This window comes from Triticum aestivum, chromosome 6D (genome assembly GCF_018294505.1).
Source record: "Triticum aestivum cultivar Chinese Spring chromosome 6D, IWGSC CS RefSeq v2.1, whole genome shotgun sequence".
Classification (NCBI taxonomy): Eukaryota; Viridiplantae; Streptophyta; class Magnoliopsida; order Poales; family Poaceae; genus Triticum; species Triticum aestivum.
This window is the reverse complement of record NC_057811.1, coordinates 75,178,903-75,199,684: the sequence shown is the minus strand read 5'-3', so window position 1 is coordinate 75,199,684 and position 20,782 is coordinate 75,178,903. Positions and strand designations below refer to the sequence as shown.

Sequence of the window (20,782 nt, the reverse complement as noted above, 5' to 3'; positions counted from 1 at the left end):
TTTCCTTGTTTGAATATTCCCGCTCCACTCTAAATATGCTTGAATGAATTATGTGGCAAGCTACTAAAGGAAAACAATAATTATCTCCGTGGGCTTACTCTCCTTGAGCCATTGATTTCTCATTTTGTCAAAAAGCATCTTGATCTAATCCCACTTCCCTAAGCACATATAACAATTCTGGTCTATTTTTACTCTAGCCCATTTATGAACTACACCAAAGATGTGGAATAGAACCTTTAGTCTGCCAATCCATGAATGATGTGTGTAGAAAGGGTGGTGCACTGGCTTTGTGCAAAAAACTTTCGTTCACAATTTACTAAAATCTAAATGAGTAAATCAAATCATGTACCACAGATTCTTTAGTTTTTGAAACTTCCTATACAAAATTAGATCGATGGATATCATAATTCAGTATACTTCTATGGATTGCAGACCACAGAGTTGCTACCTTATAATCAGAGTACCATAACCACAAAAGTATATGAGGAGGAATGTAAAGAAGACATAATTGTTTATTGTTCATCGGCGTATAAAGGATTTGCGTGTATCAATAGAAACTGTCGTGAATGTAAACATGGCAGGGAGGTTGGACTCCGTCCAAAAAAGTTCATCTAAAAAATGGAGAGAAGACTTTTAAGCCATGGACACTCATAGGTGTATGTGGCAGTATAGCTAAGTGTAGCTAAGTGTCCGTGCGTTCAAGAATAGATATTTCAGAAAGTCTATAAAACATGTGTGCTAGACTAAAATAACGAATTGAAATTGTAGTCGTCAAGACTAAGCTGCAATGATTTTTCTTGTGAAGTTGTCTACAACCTTTTGTATCACAGAACAAAACCTAATGGACTCGCTCATCATTGGTTTTATAAGAGAAAAAATGTACTTCAGATAGTTCCACACTGTTGCACAGAGTTATCTAAATGCGGTATATCAGCTCTACTTGATCTCTGTAGGAAATATACCATAATATATTTTCTATAATTATATTATGACATCACTAAGTTGTTCAACAGTATAATTAAAATCAAAATTAACAAACGAGTCATTGAACAATCTCAATGTAACAATCACAATGTAGCAGGTTCAATTAAGCCACTCCTTACCTCGCCATGAAGTAGTCATGTTTTCCTTTCCTCTTTGAAGTGCCAGAGTTGCAGCCTCGATTCTACCGCATGGGCCGTTGTTGAACTGAATAGTCAGTTAGCAAGTAAAGAAACCTTAGATGCACCGCCTTAGTAGAAGAACAGCAAGTCATCATCTAGAAAGGAATGGCAGGTTAACATCTAAATAAAGGACTGACATGAACATCGAGCTCTAGTCAGGTTAACAAAATCACAAACTTTTGTGTAGATTTCATAGCAATTATGAGCTCAGAACTTCCATGGGTTCAACCAGTACCACCGGCGCACCTGCACCCTCGCACAAACTCTCCTTCTACCCCCTATAAAATCTATAAAAGAACAAATACTAACATTAGAACATGAAAATGCAGAAACTTACAAGATTCACAAGAAATAGCTTACTTACTACCTATTGCAAAATCGCTTCCCGACCCTAGTGCAAGAGAAATGCCCCAGCCACACGCCCCCATGTTCCTCCTTGCTGCCCTCCTCTTCTCTGCTCAAAGTAATTACTTTTCATTGGTACAATTTAGAGTTGGGGGGAAATAAGCATTACTCAAAGTGATTCTTTAGGGAACTCCAAAGAGATGAAAATCAGTGCAAGAAGATGCATAGTCCTAAATCAAACTATAAATTATGTTGATGTTCATTGATCAAACCTTACCATCAATCCAGCTATTGCAATCCATGTACAGTATAGATTCTACACCGCCCACAATTTCCTTCGCAACCACAAAATGCAGTCCAAAAATTCTCACCAAGACACACACAGCTTGATTTAAACCTCATCGGCTCATGCATCGACGAGGCGGCGTGCTCCATCTCGTGTAGACATTACATTATGAGATGCTAAGAGTTAGTCCAGTCAGAGTTTGGAGTATCACGTCTCCAGTCAGAGTTTGGAGTATCACGTCACTCGTGTGCTCGACCTACTTACTCCTCAAAAAAACACTGTACACAAAGATTGTAAGAACCACATCAATTTTGGTATTGATTTGTCCATGTTCAAAGGACTTCTACCACCAGATCCAAACTTCTCGCTTCACACATTAGGCTGCACTGCAGAATTTGAAAAGTAACTGGAATAAATTGGGCATTTATTTATGCTAATTAACTCGCAAGATGGATGGACGCAGTTGTTCACGTACCTGATCCGGCAGCCGGCAGCTTCCGTGGAGCTGATAATTTGCGTTTTGAGGTGCCATGTGACGTCAACGGCGGAGGGGTCGTGGCCGTACCTGCCGTCGATGGCGAAACGGAGGTTGGGGCTCACAGAGCCCAAGAAGTCGCGGAAGAAGGCCACAACCAGGTCCTACCCTATCATGAATCGCGCTGCCGGGGAAAACACAAATTATCAGCTCCTCTTACACGCAGCACCTCGGCTTAGTCCGCTCCCGCCGCCGGCCTCCACAGCGCCTTCCGCCGACCGCCAGTGCCCGCCCCCGGCGCCCATCACCCCATTGTCTTTTCGCTGCAGCTGCATGAGCACGACACAGGGGACAGTAAGCAGCAGCAGCACGAACACACAGGGTGGCCAGCGACAGAACAACATCATCAGTACGGGCCGGCCACAAGCACACGGGGCCGACGGCGGGTAATAGCAGCACCTGCAACATGACGGGGCGGCGGCGTCTCGCTGGTAACCCTAACCCTAGCTCGCCGGCCCAGGCAAATTGGGTGAGCCAGAGAAAGAGGACTGACCTAGCCGTCGCCTCCGCCGAGGACCACGGGGAATCGCTGGGAGGAGCCGCCCTCGTCTTCCGTCGAGCACCAACAGAGACATAGGGGCGGCAGGTTTCGACTTTCGATCCAGGTGGATGGGCGAAGAGGAGAGCGAGAGGGATCTGTAGAGAGGCACGGGATCTCGGCGGCGGCGAAGGGCGACTCCTCTCGGATATCGATGCCGGCTCCTCGATAGCCTCTCGGCGGCGAAGCGGGAGGCGGGGCGGCGACGGTGGAGTGGGAGAAAGAGGGAAAGAGAGAGGTTGCAGCGGGAGGGGGTGGATCGAGAGGAGGGGTCGCAGCGGGAGGGAGAGAGAGGGAGCGATCGTTGGGTTTTTTTTTGGCACCGGTTTTTTTCGCAGAAGGATAGCAAGTTAACGGAGGTGGGAGGAATGACGAAAATAAAACAGAGGTGGAAGGATGACGAAAAAAACCAGCGAAAATAAACCGCACGGACTATTTATCAAGTCGTCTATTAGGAGTAGATATATGTTACTTCCACTGGGGATAGTCTTATGAGCACGTCTGAGATACTTACTTCTGCACTTGCTCCGTCAAAAAAGAAAATCAAAGTCCTCTGAACCAACGGCGCGGCCGATGCTGGCCTGCGCTGACTGTGAAATGATGATGCACACGCAGAGGCAGAGCTCCAAATCGAACCCCGTCTCGATCCAAAATCCCCGCAAATCCAATCCCACCTCCGATCCGTCCGCCGTCCTCTCCTCACACCACGGGTTTGCGCCGCTGCAGGGACGACCAGGTACACTGCCCAGCCTCGCCCCCGTCCGCTGCCCTCCCACCGCCGCCTCGCATTCACCGCCGTGCAGCCTGCCGGAAGGAGTGCGACCCCCTAGCCGGCGTCAATGTCACGCCTCCAGCCCCGCTCCTCACGCGCCAACGAGCTGCTAGACGAATTCAAATATCATCTGGGCTCCGGGACGCTCTGGCCGGAGCTCGCGCACCAACTGTTCGACGAATTGCTGCGCCAACCCGTCCCGGTTTCAGCGCGCGCACTCAACGGCTTGTTTGCTGCCCTCGCGGATGCGCCGCCCTCGGCCAACTGCGCAGATGGCCCTGCCCTAGCCATCAATCTCTTCAACCGCCACCGGATATCACCTAACATTTACACCTACAACATACTAATTGAGTGCTGCCACAGAGCATGCCGCCCAGACCTAGGGCCTGCCTTCTTCGGCCGCCTCCTCAAGGCAGGCATCACAATGAGCGTCATTACCTACAACAGCTTATTCAAGTGCCTCTGTGACATGAAGCGCACGGAGGAGGCTTCCGACGTGCTGCTCCACAGGATGCCTGACGACCTGCCTGATGTCATCTCCTACTCAGTAATTCTCAAGAGTTTCTGCGACAGTGGGAGGAGCCAGCGTGCGCTTGACCTGCTCCGGGTGATGGCCAAAAAAGGTGGTGACTACTCTCCCAACGTGATTTCATACAACATGGTAATGGATGGCTTTTTTAAGGAGGGTGAAGTAAGCAAAGCACGTGTTCTATTCCACGAAATGATACAACAGGGGGTTGTGCCTACTGAGGTGACATATAGCTCCATAATCAATGCGCTATGCAAAGCAAGAGCAATGGATAAGGCGGAGGTGATCCTTCGACATATGGTTCGTAGTGGTGTCCAACCACATGATAGGATATATAATACCCTGATCCATGGATTTTTAACTTCAGGTCAGCTGAAAGAAGCCTTTAGGCTGTTGAAACTGATGACAAGCCAAGGTGTTATGCCAAGCGTTGTTACCTACAACTCACTCATGACCTACCTTTGCAAGAATGGAAGATTCAAGGAAGCTGTAGAACTTTTTTATTCAATGGCTGTGAAGGGCCAAAAACCTAGTGTCGTCTCATACTCTATAATACTCCATGGGTACGCTATAGAAGGATCCCTTGTTAAAATGATTGATCTCTGTGAGCTGATGGCAAGAGACGGAGTTGTACCTAACCTCCATTGTTTCAACATACTGATTAATGCGTATGCTAAGTATGGCATGATGGACGTGGCCATGCTTTTCTTCGAAGACATGTTGAAGCAGGGTGTGAAGCCTAATGAATTCACTTATTTAACTGTGATATCTGCGTTTTGCAAGATGGGCAGGATGGATGATGCGATGGAAAAATTCAGTGAGATGATTAATATGGGAGTACCACTTGACACAGAAGTTTACATGTGCATGGTTGAGGGTTATTTGAATCTTGGCAATTCCATGAAAGCCAAGGAATTTATTACCAAAATGAAGAACAGGGATATTCATCATAGGCCACGGAAAGGTAATTGATGAACACACCATCTTTGACTTGGTTACCCGTACTGGTGAGAGGCCTGATCCTACTACATTCACTAAAATGATCGATGGATATTGCTTATCGCCAAGATGGAGAATGCATTCAGAGTACTTCATGCTATGATATCAGTTGGCGTGAGGGCTATTGTTGTTACACAGCACTTAACTTACCATGGTTACGCTCCCATCTTCTTGATATGCTCTAGATGTGTTGTTATCCTGATTGCTCCAGCGTGCACTAGAATTAGAGAAGTGTGAATCGAGCCTTATGGTTGTTAGCTGCTGTTTATCGGTAGTTGGATATATTGCCTAGTTCGAATTTCCTCAAGGCACAGCAGTATTCAGGGTGGATAGTGACCTGGCTGATTAGGTGTTGCATGCATAATTCCCTGTGTCTATGTCTTATGTATACTTCATATATCATGGATGAAAAGGGCATTTTGTAGGCCTTGCATGTTTGTGTCATTCCAAAAATGACCTATTGATAAGTTACAGTTGAGAGTTATTGCTGTCTTTCGGGGAGTAAGAGAACAGAAGAATTTCACTTCTCTGCTATAAATGATTTCTAAAGTCCAAACACTACAATTGGCCATTGATCATGAAGCTTTAGCATTTGCGCCAAATGGTTACTATGACGATATTATTAGCTGAGTTCTTCTTCCTGGCAGCACCTTGCTGTGATGATGATACTGTATTAGCCATTATGCTTATGCCTATATGTATCATTTCAGTTCAAGTTTGGCATACTTGACTCATATGTTTTACACTCGCTGTTAAAAAAACCTGATCTGCGTTTGAGCAATGAAGACATCATGGTGTGGGTGTGGCAATTATTTGCACTGCTGCTGCCTCTGCAATGGCTTTGAACTCCATGTCAGCTCTTGGATAGTATGTGGGCTGTCCTCTGTGTGAAGTGCCTCTCCTTCCTTGCAAGGACGCTCTTGACAACAAGCTTTGCGCAGCAGAAGAGGTTCCTCATTTCGCAGGCCTCGATCCCCACCGTGCTTGGCTTCCAACCCCTCCTGAATAAAAATTCTTCCCACTCTGATTCTAGATCACCATTCTTCCATTCTGCATTCTTCAGCTGCTTCTTTGACCGCAGTATACAGACACACTCTCACATTATGGATTGCAGCTCCATCCCGGTCTTCTTTGTCCTCTGATTGATATCAGGCCGCTCACTGTCCCTAATGAAGATAGAGAGCAATGACGATTTCTCGGTGATGAGATGAAATATGTAGAGTGGCCCATGAGATGGCGATATCTAGTCTGACAGTTGTTCGTGCCCATGAGGTCATAATAGACTGTTGCTGAAGAAGCAGATAAGATGTCAGCAGTGGCCCAAAATCTACCTACAAGTTTACAAATAGCTGATGACTATCAGCAAGTACTGTACCACATTTCTCAGTTGCAACTTCAGATGGCCATCTATATATTATTTTCCTATCTAGAAGCATAGCTTTTTTAAGAAAATGATGTAGACGCATAGGTGGAGAACTGCCGTCGACATGTTTTCTTGTGAACTTCTATGATTTATTAGAAGAATGTAAAAACACGGGAGAAAGAAAAGAAGTTTTGACTGACAAGATTGATGATAATCTGTGAGAGATTCTAATCTCATTCTTGCTTACATATCATTTTGGGCTAATTAGTACTCTGGTATTCTTTATTCTTTTCTAGGGACAATTTAGTACCATGTGCCTTTAAATCCTTGGTACACACTTTATATAATCTCTACTTTTAAAGCAACTCCAGCGCAGGGACCCAAACGGACACAGATTTTGTTCGCTTTTTATCCGTTTGGGTCTCCTGTCCGCCAAGCGGACATGGGCATGGGGCGGACACTGTGGGCATCCAACGCGAGAATGAAAAAGCGGACATAGCGGATATCAGCTACACCAGGCGAGCGCGGACGAGGTGGCGCGGCGAGCGGGGCGGGCGGGGCGAGCGGCCGCGGCGGGCGGGACAAGCTGCAGGGCGAGCGGGGCGGGGGAGGTGGCGCGGCTCACGGCGGCGCGCGCGGGGAGGCGTGGTGAAGCAAGCTGCGGCTAGTTGCCGGGCGCGCGGGGGGTGGGGCGAGGTGCTCGGGTGTTCTCCGGTGAGCACGGCGGCCGCCTGCGCATGGGGCCTCGCTCCTCCTCTCGGCGTGGGTGGAGGTAGACGCCAGCTCGTGGGTAGTCGCTGCTACGTGGGACCAGGGGCGGACACGAGCGGACGACAGCGGTCGACGAGAGTGTCCGCTTCTGTCCGCTTCGTATCCATTTTTTTCTATATTTGGGTCAAGTTTGGGTCGGGGAGGACAGCAGGCGGACGCGCGTCCGTTTGGGTCGTCCCGTTGAGTCAAGTTTTATGTTCGGATGACCCAAACGGATAAAATGGATCTCTTTCTTGGAGTTGCTCTTAAAGGGGGAGTTGAAACATCGTTTTGTTTCGTGCCCCCTCCCCATCCATCGAAGGGACGCACCCCATCGATTTTTCTCCGAGGAACCGCACGTCCGACCGCTTTTTTGTGTGTGGCCCCTCCTTCGATTTTTTTAATCTGTGGACCCACCTATCAGCACAAGAAAACGCATGATGAAGGTAATAACATTCCGATAGTCTTATTTTTATAGCCATCCGTCGACTAAAGAAGATTAGTCTTCTTTCTTCCTGCTCTGTAAAACTTTAGGAAGAGTTGCACACTTCTAAGGGCAACGTCATCTGTTTATACACCTGTTAACCATCGGGAGATCGAGACCTCATAGATTATTTTTCATGCTACAAGATGGATCTGTATGTGATGATCTTTTCTTTGGTACATTAGGCGTGCATGTGGATTTTGAGTGCGACCAATTAGAGACGGTAACACAGAATACAGTCAATCTGTTTGGATGGCAATCTACTAAAATGATATGCGTGTGCGGCATGCAATCCTGTTACCGACTGGTCTTTGTTAGACTTTTTTATTTTTACTTTTGTGTTGTTGTGAATGTTTCATACTCCCTCCGTTCCGAAATGTAAGTCTTTATATAGATTCCACTAGATGGACTACATACGGAGTAAAATAAATGAGTTCATACTTAAAATGCATCTATATACATCCGTATGTAGTTTATAGTGGAATCTCTACAAAGACATATATTTAAGAACAGAGGGAGTACTTTGGTTCTAATAAAGATGGTTGTGTACGCCATATGATGTGGAGGCCGAGGGTCCAACCTCCATTCACAAAAAAGAAAATACACCAGAAGAAAATACATCAGGGAGATTACATCAAAGATTACAATAGATGTGACTAGATCCCTAAGAAGTACGGTCGGTTTATGCTCTGCCAATATGTCGACTACATCACAAAAAAGGTTTTGAAACTACCAAGAAGATATATATTTGAGCACACCCTCTAAATCATAGTCGGGCAAAGTTAAGACTCGAGATTGTGCTTAAGTTCTCTAGCTGCTGATAGGAAGATCCTTAGAGCAATTAGCTATATGAAGTTGCCACGTCATATATAGTCAACATAATAGCCAACTCATACTATGCCATTAATATATGGCTCATCATTTTTCTCAAAAAGAGCGTTGGAGCCCATGCTACAGCCGGCTGTAAATCTACAACAGGCTTCTCTTCTCTCTCTTCATCCATCTCCTCCAACTAGATATAAACCTGAGGCGGCAATGTTGGAGAAGAGGCGTCGGACTTTCCACCATGGCCATCGGACTTTGGGTCTTTTACATATGTGTCCCTAACTTGAACCCACTACTCACATTTGCCCCTAATTCGAAAGCCTGCTCAAAAATGCCCCTCCGCCGTTAGGTGCCCTTATAGAAATGCCCTTCCATGCCGTTTCCGTCAGGTCAAAGGCCTTTGACCGTCTACCAGACGTTTCCTGGACATTTTGCCCCTGCCTCCATGTGTCGCTTACATGTGGGGCCCACTCAGAGAAAAAACAAAAAGAAAAACATTTTCTCTCACCCCCTCTCTCTCACTTACATATGGGCCCAACTAATAAAATGAAAAATAAAACTTGATATGGGTCGGTCATCGTTCTATTATTTTCTGAAACGTTATTTACTGATTTATTTGAGGGCTGGACCCACTAGTCAGCTTTTGTAAAACGAGTGTAATTAGAACTAATAATAGTTTAGGATAATCTGGGATTAGGCTAACTAAAAACACGCTGGCGCCAGCTCACGAAGACACGACGGCGATGTACGGGAGAACGCCGGAGGAGTCGAGTGGCTGCAAGATCGGGCTTGTGAGGGTGCGGGAGAGAAGCTTCAGTGGCCTGAGGTGGCCAGAATGTGGGGTGCCGGGGAGGATGCGAAGTTGTGAGCTTGAGCGGCGGCGATGGGAGGTGCTCGCCGGCAGAGCTGCTAAGGGAGGCGAGGATAAACGGGAGCAGGCGGGAGGATGTTCAGGAGGAGATTTCGAAACTCAAGAACCCGAGGTAAGGCGGCAGTGCTCACTGGTGGAGGAGATCAAGCGGCGGCGGCGTGACACCGGAGCTGGGGAAGACGAGGAAGGATCCGTCACTATGGGGCGTTTCAATCCAATTAATTGCACAGGAAGATGAATTGGAGAGCGGTCGGACTATCAGACATTTTATTGGAGCTCTGCACTGTTGCTGGCCGTGCGCGCGCGTCAACGCCGACGATAGTTGCTTTGCTATTCCTTGGCAAGAGAGAGAGGGAGAGGGCGGTGGAGCACGGCGAGCTGGTGACCGGGCGCGGTGAGCTGGTGGAGGAGCATGGCGAGCCAGCTCCAGTGGCGGCTCGAGGACCGGTCCGCTGGCCGTCGCATGTAGTTCGCCGGAGATGAGAGAGACCGCGAGGTCGGGAGATAGAGAGATAACTTTTTCTTTTCTTTATTTTTTGCTAGGCCCCACATGTAAGTTAGAGAGAGATGTGGGAGAGAGGTTTTCTTTTTCCTTTTCTGGGCCCATATGTAAGTGAGAGAGAGAGGTGTGAGAGAAAGTGTTTTTATTTTTATTTTTTCCTAAGTGGGTCCCACATGTAAGTGACACATGGAGGCAGGGGCAAAATGTCCAAGAAACGTCCCGTAGACGGTCAAAGGCCTTTGACCTAACGAAAACGGCACGGAAGGGCATTTTTATAAGGTCACCTAACGGCAGAGGGGCAAATTTGAGCAGACTTTGAAATTAAGGGCAAATCTGAGTAGGTGGTTCAAGTTAGGAACAGAAATGCAAATGGCCCTCGGACTTTCCACCATGTCCAGTTTCATCAGTGGGAGTGAGCGCAACTTAGACCAAACGCCTAACCTTGAGGGACTTGTTTCCGTACCGAATTTTTTTATTCATGTTATCACATACATTTAGTGCACTTGTCGGTTCGCTTCATGATCTTTGTATATACGTACTTTGTTCCGTTCCTTTGTTTCTTTTGCTCGCGCTGTTAAAAAACAAAACCCCAAAACTTTCATGTTCTTCTTTGTTTTCGTTTGGTTTGGTTTTGTATTACCTTCTTTTGTGTTCTTTTTGGTTTTTCTTTTTCAGTTCTTATTGGCTCTTTGTTTCTTTCGCGTTTTGCTTTCTAGAAAAGAAAACCCAAAGAGATTTCCTTGCCCTTCATTTTTCTTTAGTCGGTTCTTTTTGTCTTCTTGAAACTGCTTCAAGAAAACAAAGAAAATATTTCCTTGCTTTTTTGCTTTTTCTTTGGAAACTTATTTGATTGCCTCTTTGAAAAACTCGCAAAAAGATTTCTCTTTGATTCTCTTTACATTCTTTTTTGCCTTCTTTAAGAAAAAAAAACAAAATCAACAAAGTTATTTGTGTTGTGTTTCTCTGGATACTTCTTTGCCTTTCGAAAATATTTCAATAAAAGAACAAAAGGATTTGTCTTTATTTTTATTTTGTTTTCCTTTCATTTCCTTTGTTTGTTCTTTTTGACATTTCTTTGTTGCTTCTTTTGTGTTCCTTTAATTTTTTGTTTAATTTGCAAAACTAAAAACTCTAGAAAGATTTCTCTTTTGCGTCTTATTGAGTCTTGTGTTTCAAAAAGGGAAAACAACAAAAACATTTCTGCTTGGTTCTTATTTGCTTTATGGTTGAACTAATAAAAAGACCAAAAACATTTCCATTGTCTTCTTTTCTTCCATATAGTTTACAGCTTCAGTCACGGCGACACTTGCACTATATCATTATTCACGATATTCAAGTTATGCAAGTGACAAAGCAATAATGACGATTATTTGGTAAAGTGGTTGTTGCAGAGAAAGCTGGTACGATCATGTTTTGTTTCGTTTATGTACAGATGTTTAACTCCATGATTTCTTAACTGTGTCTTATGATAGTTATCCTATGCATAATTAGAGTTTAGTGATTCATACTTTCTCATGTTGAGTTTCAATTAACTAAAAGCTTATATAATGAACTATCTTGAATGTCAACATGTATTAAAATGTGGCATAATGTGATATGTTAACATGGTATTCCCTCTGAAGTAGTCAGGTAGCTTGACTTGGCACATGTTTACACATGCTTGATCAATTCCAATTAAGCCTCAAAACTATTATGAATTTATAATATAGTATCATGTTCATATTACTACTTAATTTTTGTTTATTGAAAATGCATGATTATGATGGATATGCTCTGTACTTTGTCGTTTCCTAGTCTATTGCTAGCTTTTGCCTGTACTAAGCGAGAATTCTGCTTGTGCACTAAATTATTGATCCAAATTTTACACCATAAAGAGTCCACTACACCTACATATCATGGCTTTAAATAGTCATTCCAGGTAAATTGTCTTTGTCTGGCCCAATCTTTTGTTGTCTAGTTTTCTGTTCTTCTTGTAATGGCTGAAAATAAATAAATCGATTCTATCCGAAAAAACCCAAAAAGGGAATCAAACAAATAAAGTTCAAAGTGCAAAGTTCTAAAGCAGCTACTACAAGAAGAATGGGGATAAACGTGTCTTTCCATTCTTCAAACTCTGAAAACAACCTCCCAAAATAAGGCTTCACAAGCTTGCCAGTTTTACCAAAATAATGGCATGGCAATCATTGCTCCCCTCTGCAAAGGCCTATCTATTTTACTTTTATGTTGTGTCGTCACCTTCCTATAGCACCTACTCAGAGAGCATAGTTATCATTCTTAGTTTAACATGCATATTGTCTAAGTAACATCAGGTGATGCATGAGTGTGATGCTCTATGCTAAATCATAATGTCTAGTCACTGCTTGAACTTCTTTGGTGTCTTGCATTTATGTTTTTCTTCACGAAAGACTGCCGGGATACCATGTTGTCATATTGCATCATGTTCATTCTGATCATGTTGGTGTTTGATATGCTTTATATAACTTGCTAGTTGATTGAAATATTATCATGAGAGAACTTAGTTGTTAAACTTTTTTTATTCATGCGATTACTCTCATAGGATAGATGTAAAGTGATCATGGACCAAATTTCTATGCATACACCAAATAAATGTATTTGTAAATGTTTTCTTTGTCGCGTCACCTTATCAACTGAGTTGCTTGAGGACAAGCAATAAGCTAAGCTTGGGGGAGCTGATATGTCTCAAACGTATCTAACTTTTTGAGCACTTTTGCTACGTTTTTGCCCTCTAACTTGCATAATTTGAATAAAAACTACTCTAGACTGACGCCGTTTTCAGCAAGTTTTCAATGGTGTTATATTCTATTTTAAAAAGGTGTCCAATAAATTGAGAAAAACATAGGGATTTTTTCCAGGAGAAAAGAGATACAGAGCCAGAAGATGGAGCCACGGGTGCCCCGTGGCTCCAAATGGCTAGACCACATGAGAAGGGGTGGCAGGAGCCCACAAATCTCCGCTGCACTGCCTCTTGACACCTATATTTTTCTTTCAACTGGAAAAACTTTGATATATTTTTTCTAGAATTTTCCGCGATACATAGCCGCTGCCAAAATAGTTCACCTTCTTGGAGGGCTGTCTGGAGGATGATCTGGCCTCCATAGAGTGGGATTCTTCGTCATCATCATCACCAACCTCTTCTTCATCATCACCATCATGATTTCCCCACACATGTGAATAATTTCTTTTTACTCACATGGGGTGGATTGTAACTGGATGAGATCTCTTAATAGACGCGGAGTTTGATAGTGTCATCCCTATTACCCTGTATGTTCTGAGACAGATATTGCTATGAGTTTGCTATACTTAATACTTGACACTAGGGCCCGAGTGGCGTGATTTTAAATCTGGACAAGACAAGGGGACTGACAACCCCCTTGCCAAGTTTGGTGCAAGCATTTGTATCGTGTTTGTGTGCAGGTGTTGTTTACATTGTTAGCGTGGTGACTCCTGCTGGTTTGATAATCTTGATTCTTAACTGAGGAAAATACTTTATACTGTTGTGCTACATCACCTATCCTCTTCGGGGAATCTAACAACTCCTACAAGAGTAGCATCATTCCACAATCCAACTACAATCATTACATCGCTTTTGCTACTAATAAATTCTCCCGAGCAAGAATTTGCTTCCAGGCGTGGTTGAATTAATAACTCAATTTTTAAGGCTTATAAATATTGTTAGACTCCTCTTGTGTTGAATCAATAAATTTGGGTTGTAATAATTTCTTCGAAGACTGTCGCGATCCCCTAAACTTGTGGGTTATCACTTCCTCCCCAAGAGCATCGATTAAATGTATGGACCGTCCTCCAAAGGGCAAAGTGAAGCTCAATGTAGATGCATGCTTCGATGTGTATTTCCTCCATGGCTCTCTGGTCGAGGATTGTTATAGGGAATGATAAAGGTGAGATGGTTGTGGCAAGAAATAAGAAGCTTGACTCGTGCTTGGATGTTCTAACCACGAAGACTATGACGCTCTGTGTTGGCCTTACGCTAGCATTATTGGTGGGATATAATTGACTAATTGTCAACTCAGATAACCTAGAGGCAATCGAGATGATGAAATATGATGGGCGGTCTACGGTCTTTGCCGATTGCTAACCGATGGCATGTGAGTTTGTTATCTCATCTTTTGAACATTGCCCAAGGTAGGATAACTCATTAGCGCATGAATTGGTGAAATCAGCATTCAACAAGGTCTACTTTCTGTAGTGAATGGTTTGACGAGGCCCCTTTATAAAGGTTGTGACTCTATCACTAGTTAATGAAGTGGTTTTAGTGTCAAAAAGAAAAACTCCGCACACATTGTTGTGTGTTTTTTAGAGTTTTTTAGGGTCTGTTTTCTCTCAGATTACACTCATCATCTGAAGAGTCCATGAAGGGCCCATCTTACTTTTGTTGTTTTCTCAGCGGGTTGAGGTGGAAGTAAGCACTAGCACCCGTTGCACACATTTTTTATGAGAAACTTGAACCCCTTTATTCACATATCAAGTTCATATGTTATACAAACACCATCAGGTGGATTTGACAGCCACACCAAGCATCCACACCCATCTCGGAGAGAACTCCAAGCCATCCTGTGAGCTTGCATATTCTATCCTCTTCTTTCATGTCTAGAGATAGTTTCATGAAATGATTCAGAGCCAAAATTTCATGCACTATTTGACCATATGAACCTCCAATACATTCCTGTATTGAGTTGATAGCACTCAGGCAATCACTCGACACACATCCTCATCCTACCAGAAGATCATTTTCCAGAGATAAAGCCTCTTAGTAGGCAAGTGCCCCAAGAGTCTCCAAATCCGTAATACCTTCAAAATTAATGGTCAAAGCTCCTTCAACCATACCATTGTGATTGCATGCAACTGTTGGGAAACATAGCATGCAATTTCAAAAAAATTCCTACGCTCACGCTAGATCTATCTTGGAGATGCATATCAACGAGAGGAGGAGAGTGTGTCTACATACCCTCGTAGACCGAAAGTGGAAGCGTTTGATAACGCGTTTGATGTAGTCAAACTTCCTCTCATTCCGACCGAACAAGCACCGAACGTACGGCACCTCTGAGTTCTGCACACGTTCAGCTCGATGACGTCCCTCGAACTCTTGATCCAGCAAAGCGTCGAGGGAGATGAGTTTCGTCAGCACCACAGCGTGGTGACGGTGATGGTGAAGTGATCTGTGCAGGGCTTCGCCTAAGCACTACGAAGATATGACCGAGGGTGTAATCTGTGGAGGAAGGCACCGCACATGGCTAACATATGTCGTTGTGTGTTCTAGGCGCCTCCCTCCCACCATATATATAGGTGGGAGGGAGAGGGAGCAGCCAAGGGGGGCGCCCCAAGTAGGGTGAATCCTACTTGGGGTTTTGATACGTCCATTTTGCATCATGCTTTTATATCGATATTTATTGCATTATGGGCTGTTATTACACATTATGTCATAATACTTATGCATATTCTCTCTTATTTTACAAGGTTTACGCGAAGAGGGAGAATGCCGGCAGATGGAATTCTGGGCTGGAAAAGGAGCAAATATTAGAGACCTATTCCGCACAACTCCAAAAGTCCTGAAACTTCACGGAGGCATGTTTTGGAATATATAAAAAATACTGGCGAAAGAATCAACCAGAGGGGCCCCACACCCTGGCCACGAGGGTGGGGGCGCGCCCTACCCCCTGGGCGCGCCCCCCTTCCTCGTGGGCCACCTGGCAGGCCTCCGGTGCCCATCTTTGGCTATATGGTGTCTTTTACCCTGGAAAAAAAAATCAAGAGGAAGCTTTCGGGACGAAGCGCCGCCGTCTCGAGGCGGAACCTTGGCGGAACCAATCTAGGGCTCCGACGGAGCTGTTCTGCCGGGGAAACATCCCTCCGGGAGGGGGAAATCGCCACCATTGTCATCACCATCGATCCTCTCATCGGGAGGGGGTCAATCTCCATAAACATCTTCACCAGCACCATCTCCTCTCAAACCCTAGTTCATCTCTCGTATCCAATCTTTGTCTCAAAACCTCAGATTGGTATATACCTGTAGGTTGCTTGTAGTGTTGATTACTCCCTGTAGTTGATGCTAGTTGGTTTATTCGGTGGAAGATCATATGTTCAGATCCTTTATGCATATTAATACCCCTCTGATTATGAACATGAATATGATTTGTGAGTAGTTACGTTTGTTCCTGAGGACATGGGAGAAGTCTTGCTATAAGTAGTCATGTGACTTTGGTATTCGTTCGATATTTTGATGAGATGTATGTTGTCTTTCCTCTAATGGTGTCATGTGAACGTCGACTACATGACACTTCACCATTGTTTGGGCCTTGAGGAAGGCATTGGGAAGTAATAAGTAGATGATGGGTTGCTAGAGTGACAGAAGCTTAAACCCTAGTTTATGCGTTGCTTCGTAAGGGGCTGATTTGGATCCATATGTTTCATGCTATGGTTAGGTTTACCTTAATACTTCTTTTGTAGTTGCGGATGCTTGCAATAGGGGTTAATCATAAGTGGGATGCTTGTACAAGGAAGGACAACACCTAAGCACCGGTCCACCCACATATCAAATTATCAAAGTAACGAACGCGAATCATATGAGCGTGATGAAAACTAGCTTGACGATAATTCTCATGTGTCCTCGGGAGCGTTTTCCTTCATATAAGAGTTTGTCCAGGCTTGTCCTTCGCTACAAAAAGGATTGGGCCATCTTGCTGCACTTTATTTACTCTTGTTACTTGTTACCCGTTACAAATTACCTTATCACAAAACTATCTGCTACCGATAATTTCAGTGCTTGCAGAGAATACCTTACTGAAAACCGCTTGTCATTTCCTTCTGCTCCTCGTTGGGTTCGACACTCTTACTTATCGAAAGGACTACGATAGATCCCCTATACTTTTGGTTCATCAAGACTCTTTTCTGGCGCCATTGCCGGGGAGTGAAGCGCCTTTGGTAAGGAAAAATTTATATAGTGTGCTAAAATTTACTGTCACTTGTTACTATGGAAAGTAATCCTTTGAGGGGCTTGTTCGGGGTATCTTCACCCCGACCAGTAGAGCAAAGAGTTGCTCCTCAACCTACTGAACCTACTGAAAATGTTTACTTTGGAATTCCTTCGGGTATGTTAGAGAAACTGCTAGCTAATCCTTTCACAGGTGATGGAACATTGCACCCCGATTTGCACCTAATCTATGTGGATGAAATTTGTGGATTATTTAAGCTTGCAAGTATGCCCAAGGATGTTATCAAGAAGAAGGTCTTCCCTTTATGTTTGAAGGGAAAGGCATTGACATGGTTTAGGCTATGTGATGATATGGGATCATGGAACTACAACCGATTGAAATTGGAATTTCATCAAAAGTTTTATCCTATGCATCTTGTTCATCGCGATCGTAATTATATATATAATTTTTGGCCTCGCGAAGGAGAAAGCATCACTCAAGCTTGGGGGAGGCTTAAGTCAATGTTATATTCATGCCCCAATCATGAGCTCTCAAGAGAACTTATTGTTCAAAATTTTTATGTTCGGATTTCTCTCAATAATCGCTCCATGCTCGATACTTCTTGTACTGGTTCTTTTATGATGAAGACTATTGAATTCAAATGGGACTTATTGGAAAGAATTAAACGCAACTTTGAAGATTGGGATCTCGACGAAGGTAAGGAGTCAGGTATAACGCCTAAGCTTGATTGTGCTAAATCTTTTATGGATACCGATGTTTTCCGTGAATTTAGCACTAAGTATGGACTTGACTCTGAGATAGTAGCTTCTTTCTGTGAATCATTTGCTACTCATATTGATCTCCCTAAGGAGAAGTGGTTTAAATATAATCCTCCGATTGAAGTAAAAGTAGTTGCACCTATTAAAGTTGAAGAAAAGACTATCACTTATAATGATCCTATTGTTCCTACTGCTTATATTGAGAAACCACCTTTCCCTGTTAGAATAAAGGATCATGCTAAAGCTTCAAGTGTGGTTCGTAAGAGTAATACTAGAACACCTACACCCCCTGATCAAATTAAAGTTGAACCTAGTATTGCTATGGTTAAAGATCTCTTGGCTGATAATATTGATGGGCATGTTATCTACTTCTGTGATGAAGCTGCTAGAATTGCTAGACCTGATACTAAAAATAAACATAGACCTGTTGTAGGCGTGCCTGTTATTTCTGTTAAAATAGGAGATCATTGTTATCATGGCTTGTGTGATATGGGAGCTAGTGCAAGTGCAATACCTCATTCCTTATACAAAGAAATTGTGCATGATATTGCACCTGCTGAGATAGAAGAAATTGATGTTACAATTAAGCTTGCCAATAGAGATACTATTTCACCAGTTGGGATTGTTAGAGATGTTGAAGTCTTGTGTGGGAAAGTTAAATATCCTGTTGATTTTCTTGTTCTTGGTTCCCCACAAGATAATTTTTGTCCCATTATATTTGGTAGACCCTTCTTGAATACTGTTAATGCTAGGATAGACTGCAAAAAGGATGTTCTTACTATTGGTTTGGGGGATATGTCTCACGAGTTTAATTTTGCTAAATTTCGTAGATAACCCCATAAGAATTGCCTAGTAAAGATGAAATTATTGGTCTTTCTTCTATTGTCGTGCCTCCTAATGATCCTTTATAACAATATTTGCTCGACCATGAAAATGATATGTTTATGAATGAAAGAAGGGAAATAGATGAAGTATTCTTTAAATAGGGACCTATTTTGAAACACAACTTGCCTGTTGAAATCCTAGGGGATCCTCCTCCACCCAAGGGTGACCCCGTGTTTGAGCTTAAACCATTACCTGATACTCTTAAATATGCTTATCTTGATGAAAAGAAGATATATCCTGTTATTATTAGTGCTAACCTTTCAGAGAAGGAAGAAGAGAAATTATTGACAACTCCGAAGAAGCACCGCGCTGCTATTGGATATACTCTTGATGATCTTAAGGGCATTAGTCCCACTCTATGCCAACACAAAATAAAATTGGAGAAAGACGCTAAACCGTTTGTCGATCACCAATGACGGTTAAATCCTAAGAAGAGGTGGTAAGAAAAGAAATACTAAAGCTTCTGGAGGCAGGTATAATTTATCCCATTGTTGATAATCAGTGGGTAAGCCCTGTCCATTGTGTCCCTAAGAAGGGAGGTATTACTCTTGTCCCTAATGATAAAGATGAATTGATCCCACAAAGAATTGTTACAGGTTATAGGATGGTAATTGATTTCCGCAAATTAAATAAAGCCACTAAAAAGGATCATTACCCCTTACCTTTTATTGATCAAATGCAAGAAAGATTATCCAAACATACACACTTTTGCTTTCTAGATTGTTACTCTGGTTTCTCTCAAATACCTGTGTCAAAAGAGGATCAGGAAAAGACTACTTTTACTTGCCCTTTCGGTACCTTTGCTTATAGACGTATGCCTTTTGGTTTATGCAATGCACCTGCTACCTTTCAAAGATGCATGATGGCTATATTCTCTGATTTTTATAAAAGATTGTTGAGGTTTTCATGGATGATTTCTCCGTATATGGAACTTCTTTTGATGATTTCTTGAGCAACCTTGATCGAGTTTTGCAGAGATGTGAAGAAACTAATCTTGTTTTTAATTGGGAGAAGTGCCACTTTATGGTTGTAGCGACCAGACCTCAAACAGTCTAGTCTTTGTGCATCAGTGTCATCCCTGGATCGGTAATGCTGACACACACAGTACTTGAAGGATTTATAACAGAGTAGCAATCACACACTTATTACATCGAATGTCTCAAAAGAGAACATAATACAATAAATACGGCTTAAGGCCATCTAAAAATGATAACGGCGGAAGGCTTGGAAGATAAAGTGAGTCCATCAACTCCAACGGCATCACTGAGTATAAGACCACGACCTATGGCACCTTACTTGTCGTCTGAAAAGTCTGCAACATGATACGTTGCAGCCCGAAAATGGGTCAGCACATGGAATATGCTGGCAATGTAACACATCGAGAGTAATGAACAGAGTAATGCTATCACCACATGCATATTTGGCTGGTGGAAAGCTCTATGGTTACAGTTTTGCGAAAGCCAATTTTTCCCTACCACAAAGGAATAAATTTTATTTAACTATCATGGTGGTTGTTAAACATTGAGAAGGTACCTCCAACTCAATCCCAATTAAGAACGTGATTAACCCAATCAAATTAAATTAAGTAACATGATGATGAGATTCACATGATAATCCAAGAACTAGATACTCAAGATGTCCATAACCGGGGACACGGCTAACCATGATTAGATTGTACACTCTGCAGAGGTTTGTGCACTTTTCCCCACAAGACTCGATCTCCTCCGTTGGATTTCTCGCACTACATGGTGTTTGAGAAACGGATGACCGAGACACAGTCTTTCAGAAGCGTTAGCACCTTACGGTGGGTAGACCGGTACACCTACATCCCCTACATCTGCTAGTCTACCACTGTAAGAGTTCACACAACTTAATCAACTATGCTAGAGCCCATAATAGCTTGTGGCTGCACACGGAAGTTTCTAGCATGAATAATCTCATGATCCCTTTGAGTCTGGGTGGCGGTCCATAGGATGATCACACGGGTACTCCGGGATATCCAAAAATACAGGCAACACTAGGTTCTCCAGGTGCCTCAATCCACCCAGATGTAAATTAAAGTAGCCACCTTAAGTTGAACCATTAATTAACAATCTCACATCCGTCATGGAAAAATTCACTCAACCATAATCCACGTCTACGAGCATAGCATAGCAATATAAGCAAACGTAGAAGTAACTCCCAATGGTTTGATATAAACAGGGCAATC

General features: G+C 43.3%; 1 protein-coding gene across 1 annotated transcript; it reads left to right on the top strand.

Moving 5' to 3' along the window:
* The first annotated feature begins 3,437 nt into the window (after positions 1-3,437).
* Positions 3,438-5,638, top strand: LOC123141123 (protein Rf1, mitochondrial). The gene has a single exon (XM_044560350.1). It carries the CDS (start codon positions 3,707-3,709, stop codon positions 5,138-5,140), a length of 1,434 nt encoding a protein of 477 aa, XP_044416285.1. The 5' UTR covers positions 3,438-3,706; the 3' UTR covers positions 5,141-5,638.
* Positions 5,639-20,782: the final 15,144 nt, after the last annotated feature.

Coding starts and splice junctions, on each gene's coding strand:
- LOC123141123 (XM_044560350.1), top strand. CDS start 3,707: ATGTCACGCCTCCAGCCCCGCTCCTCACGCGCCAACGAGCTGCTAGAC.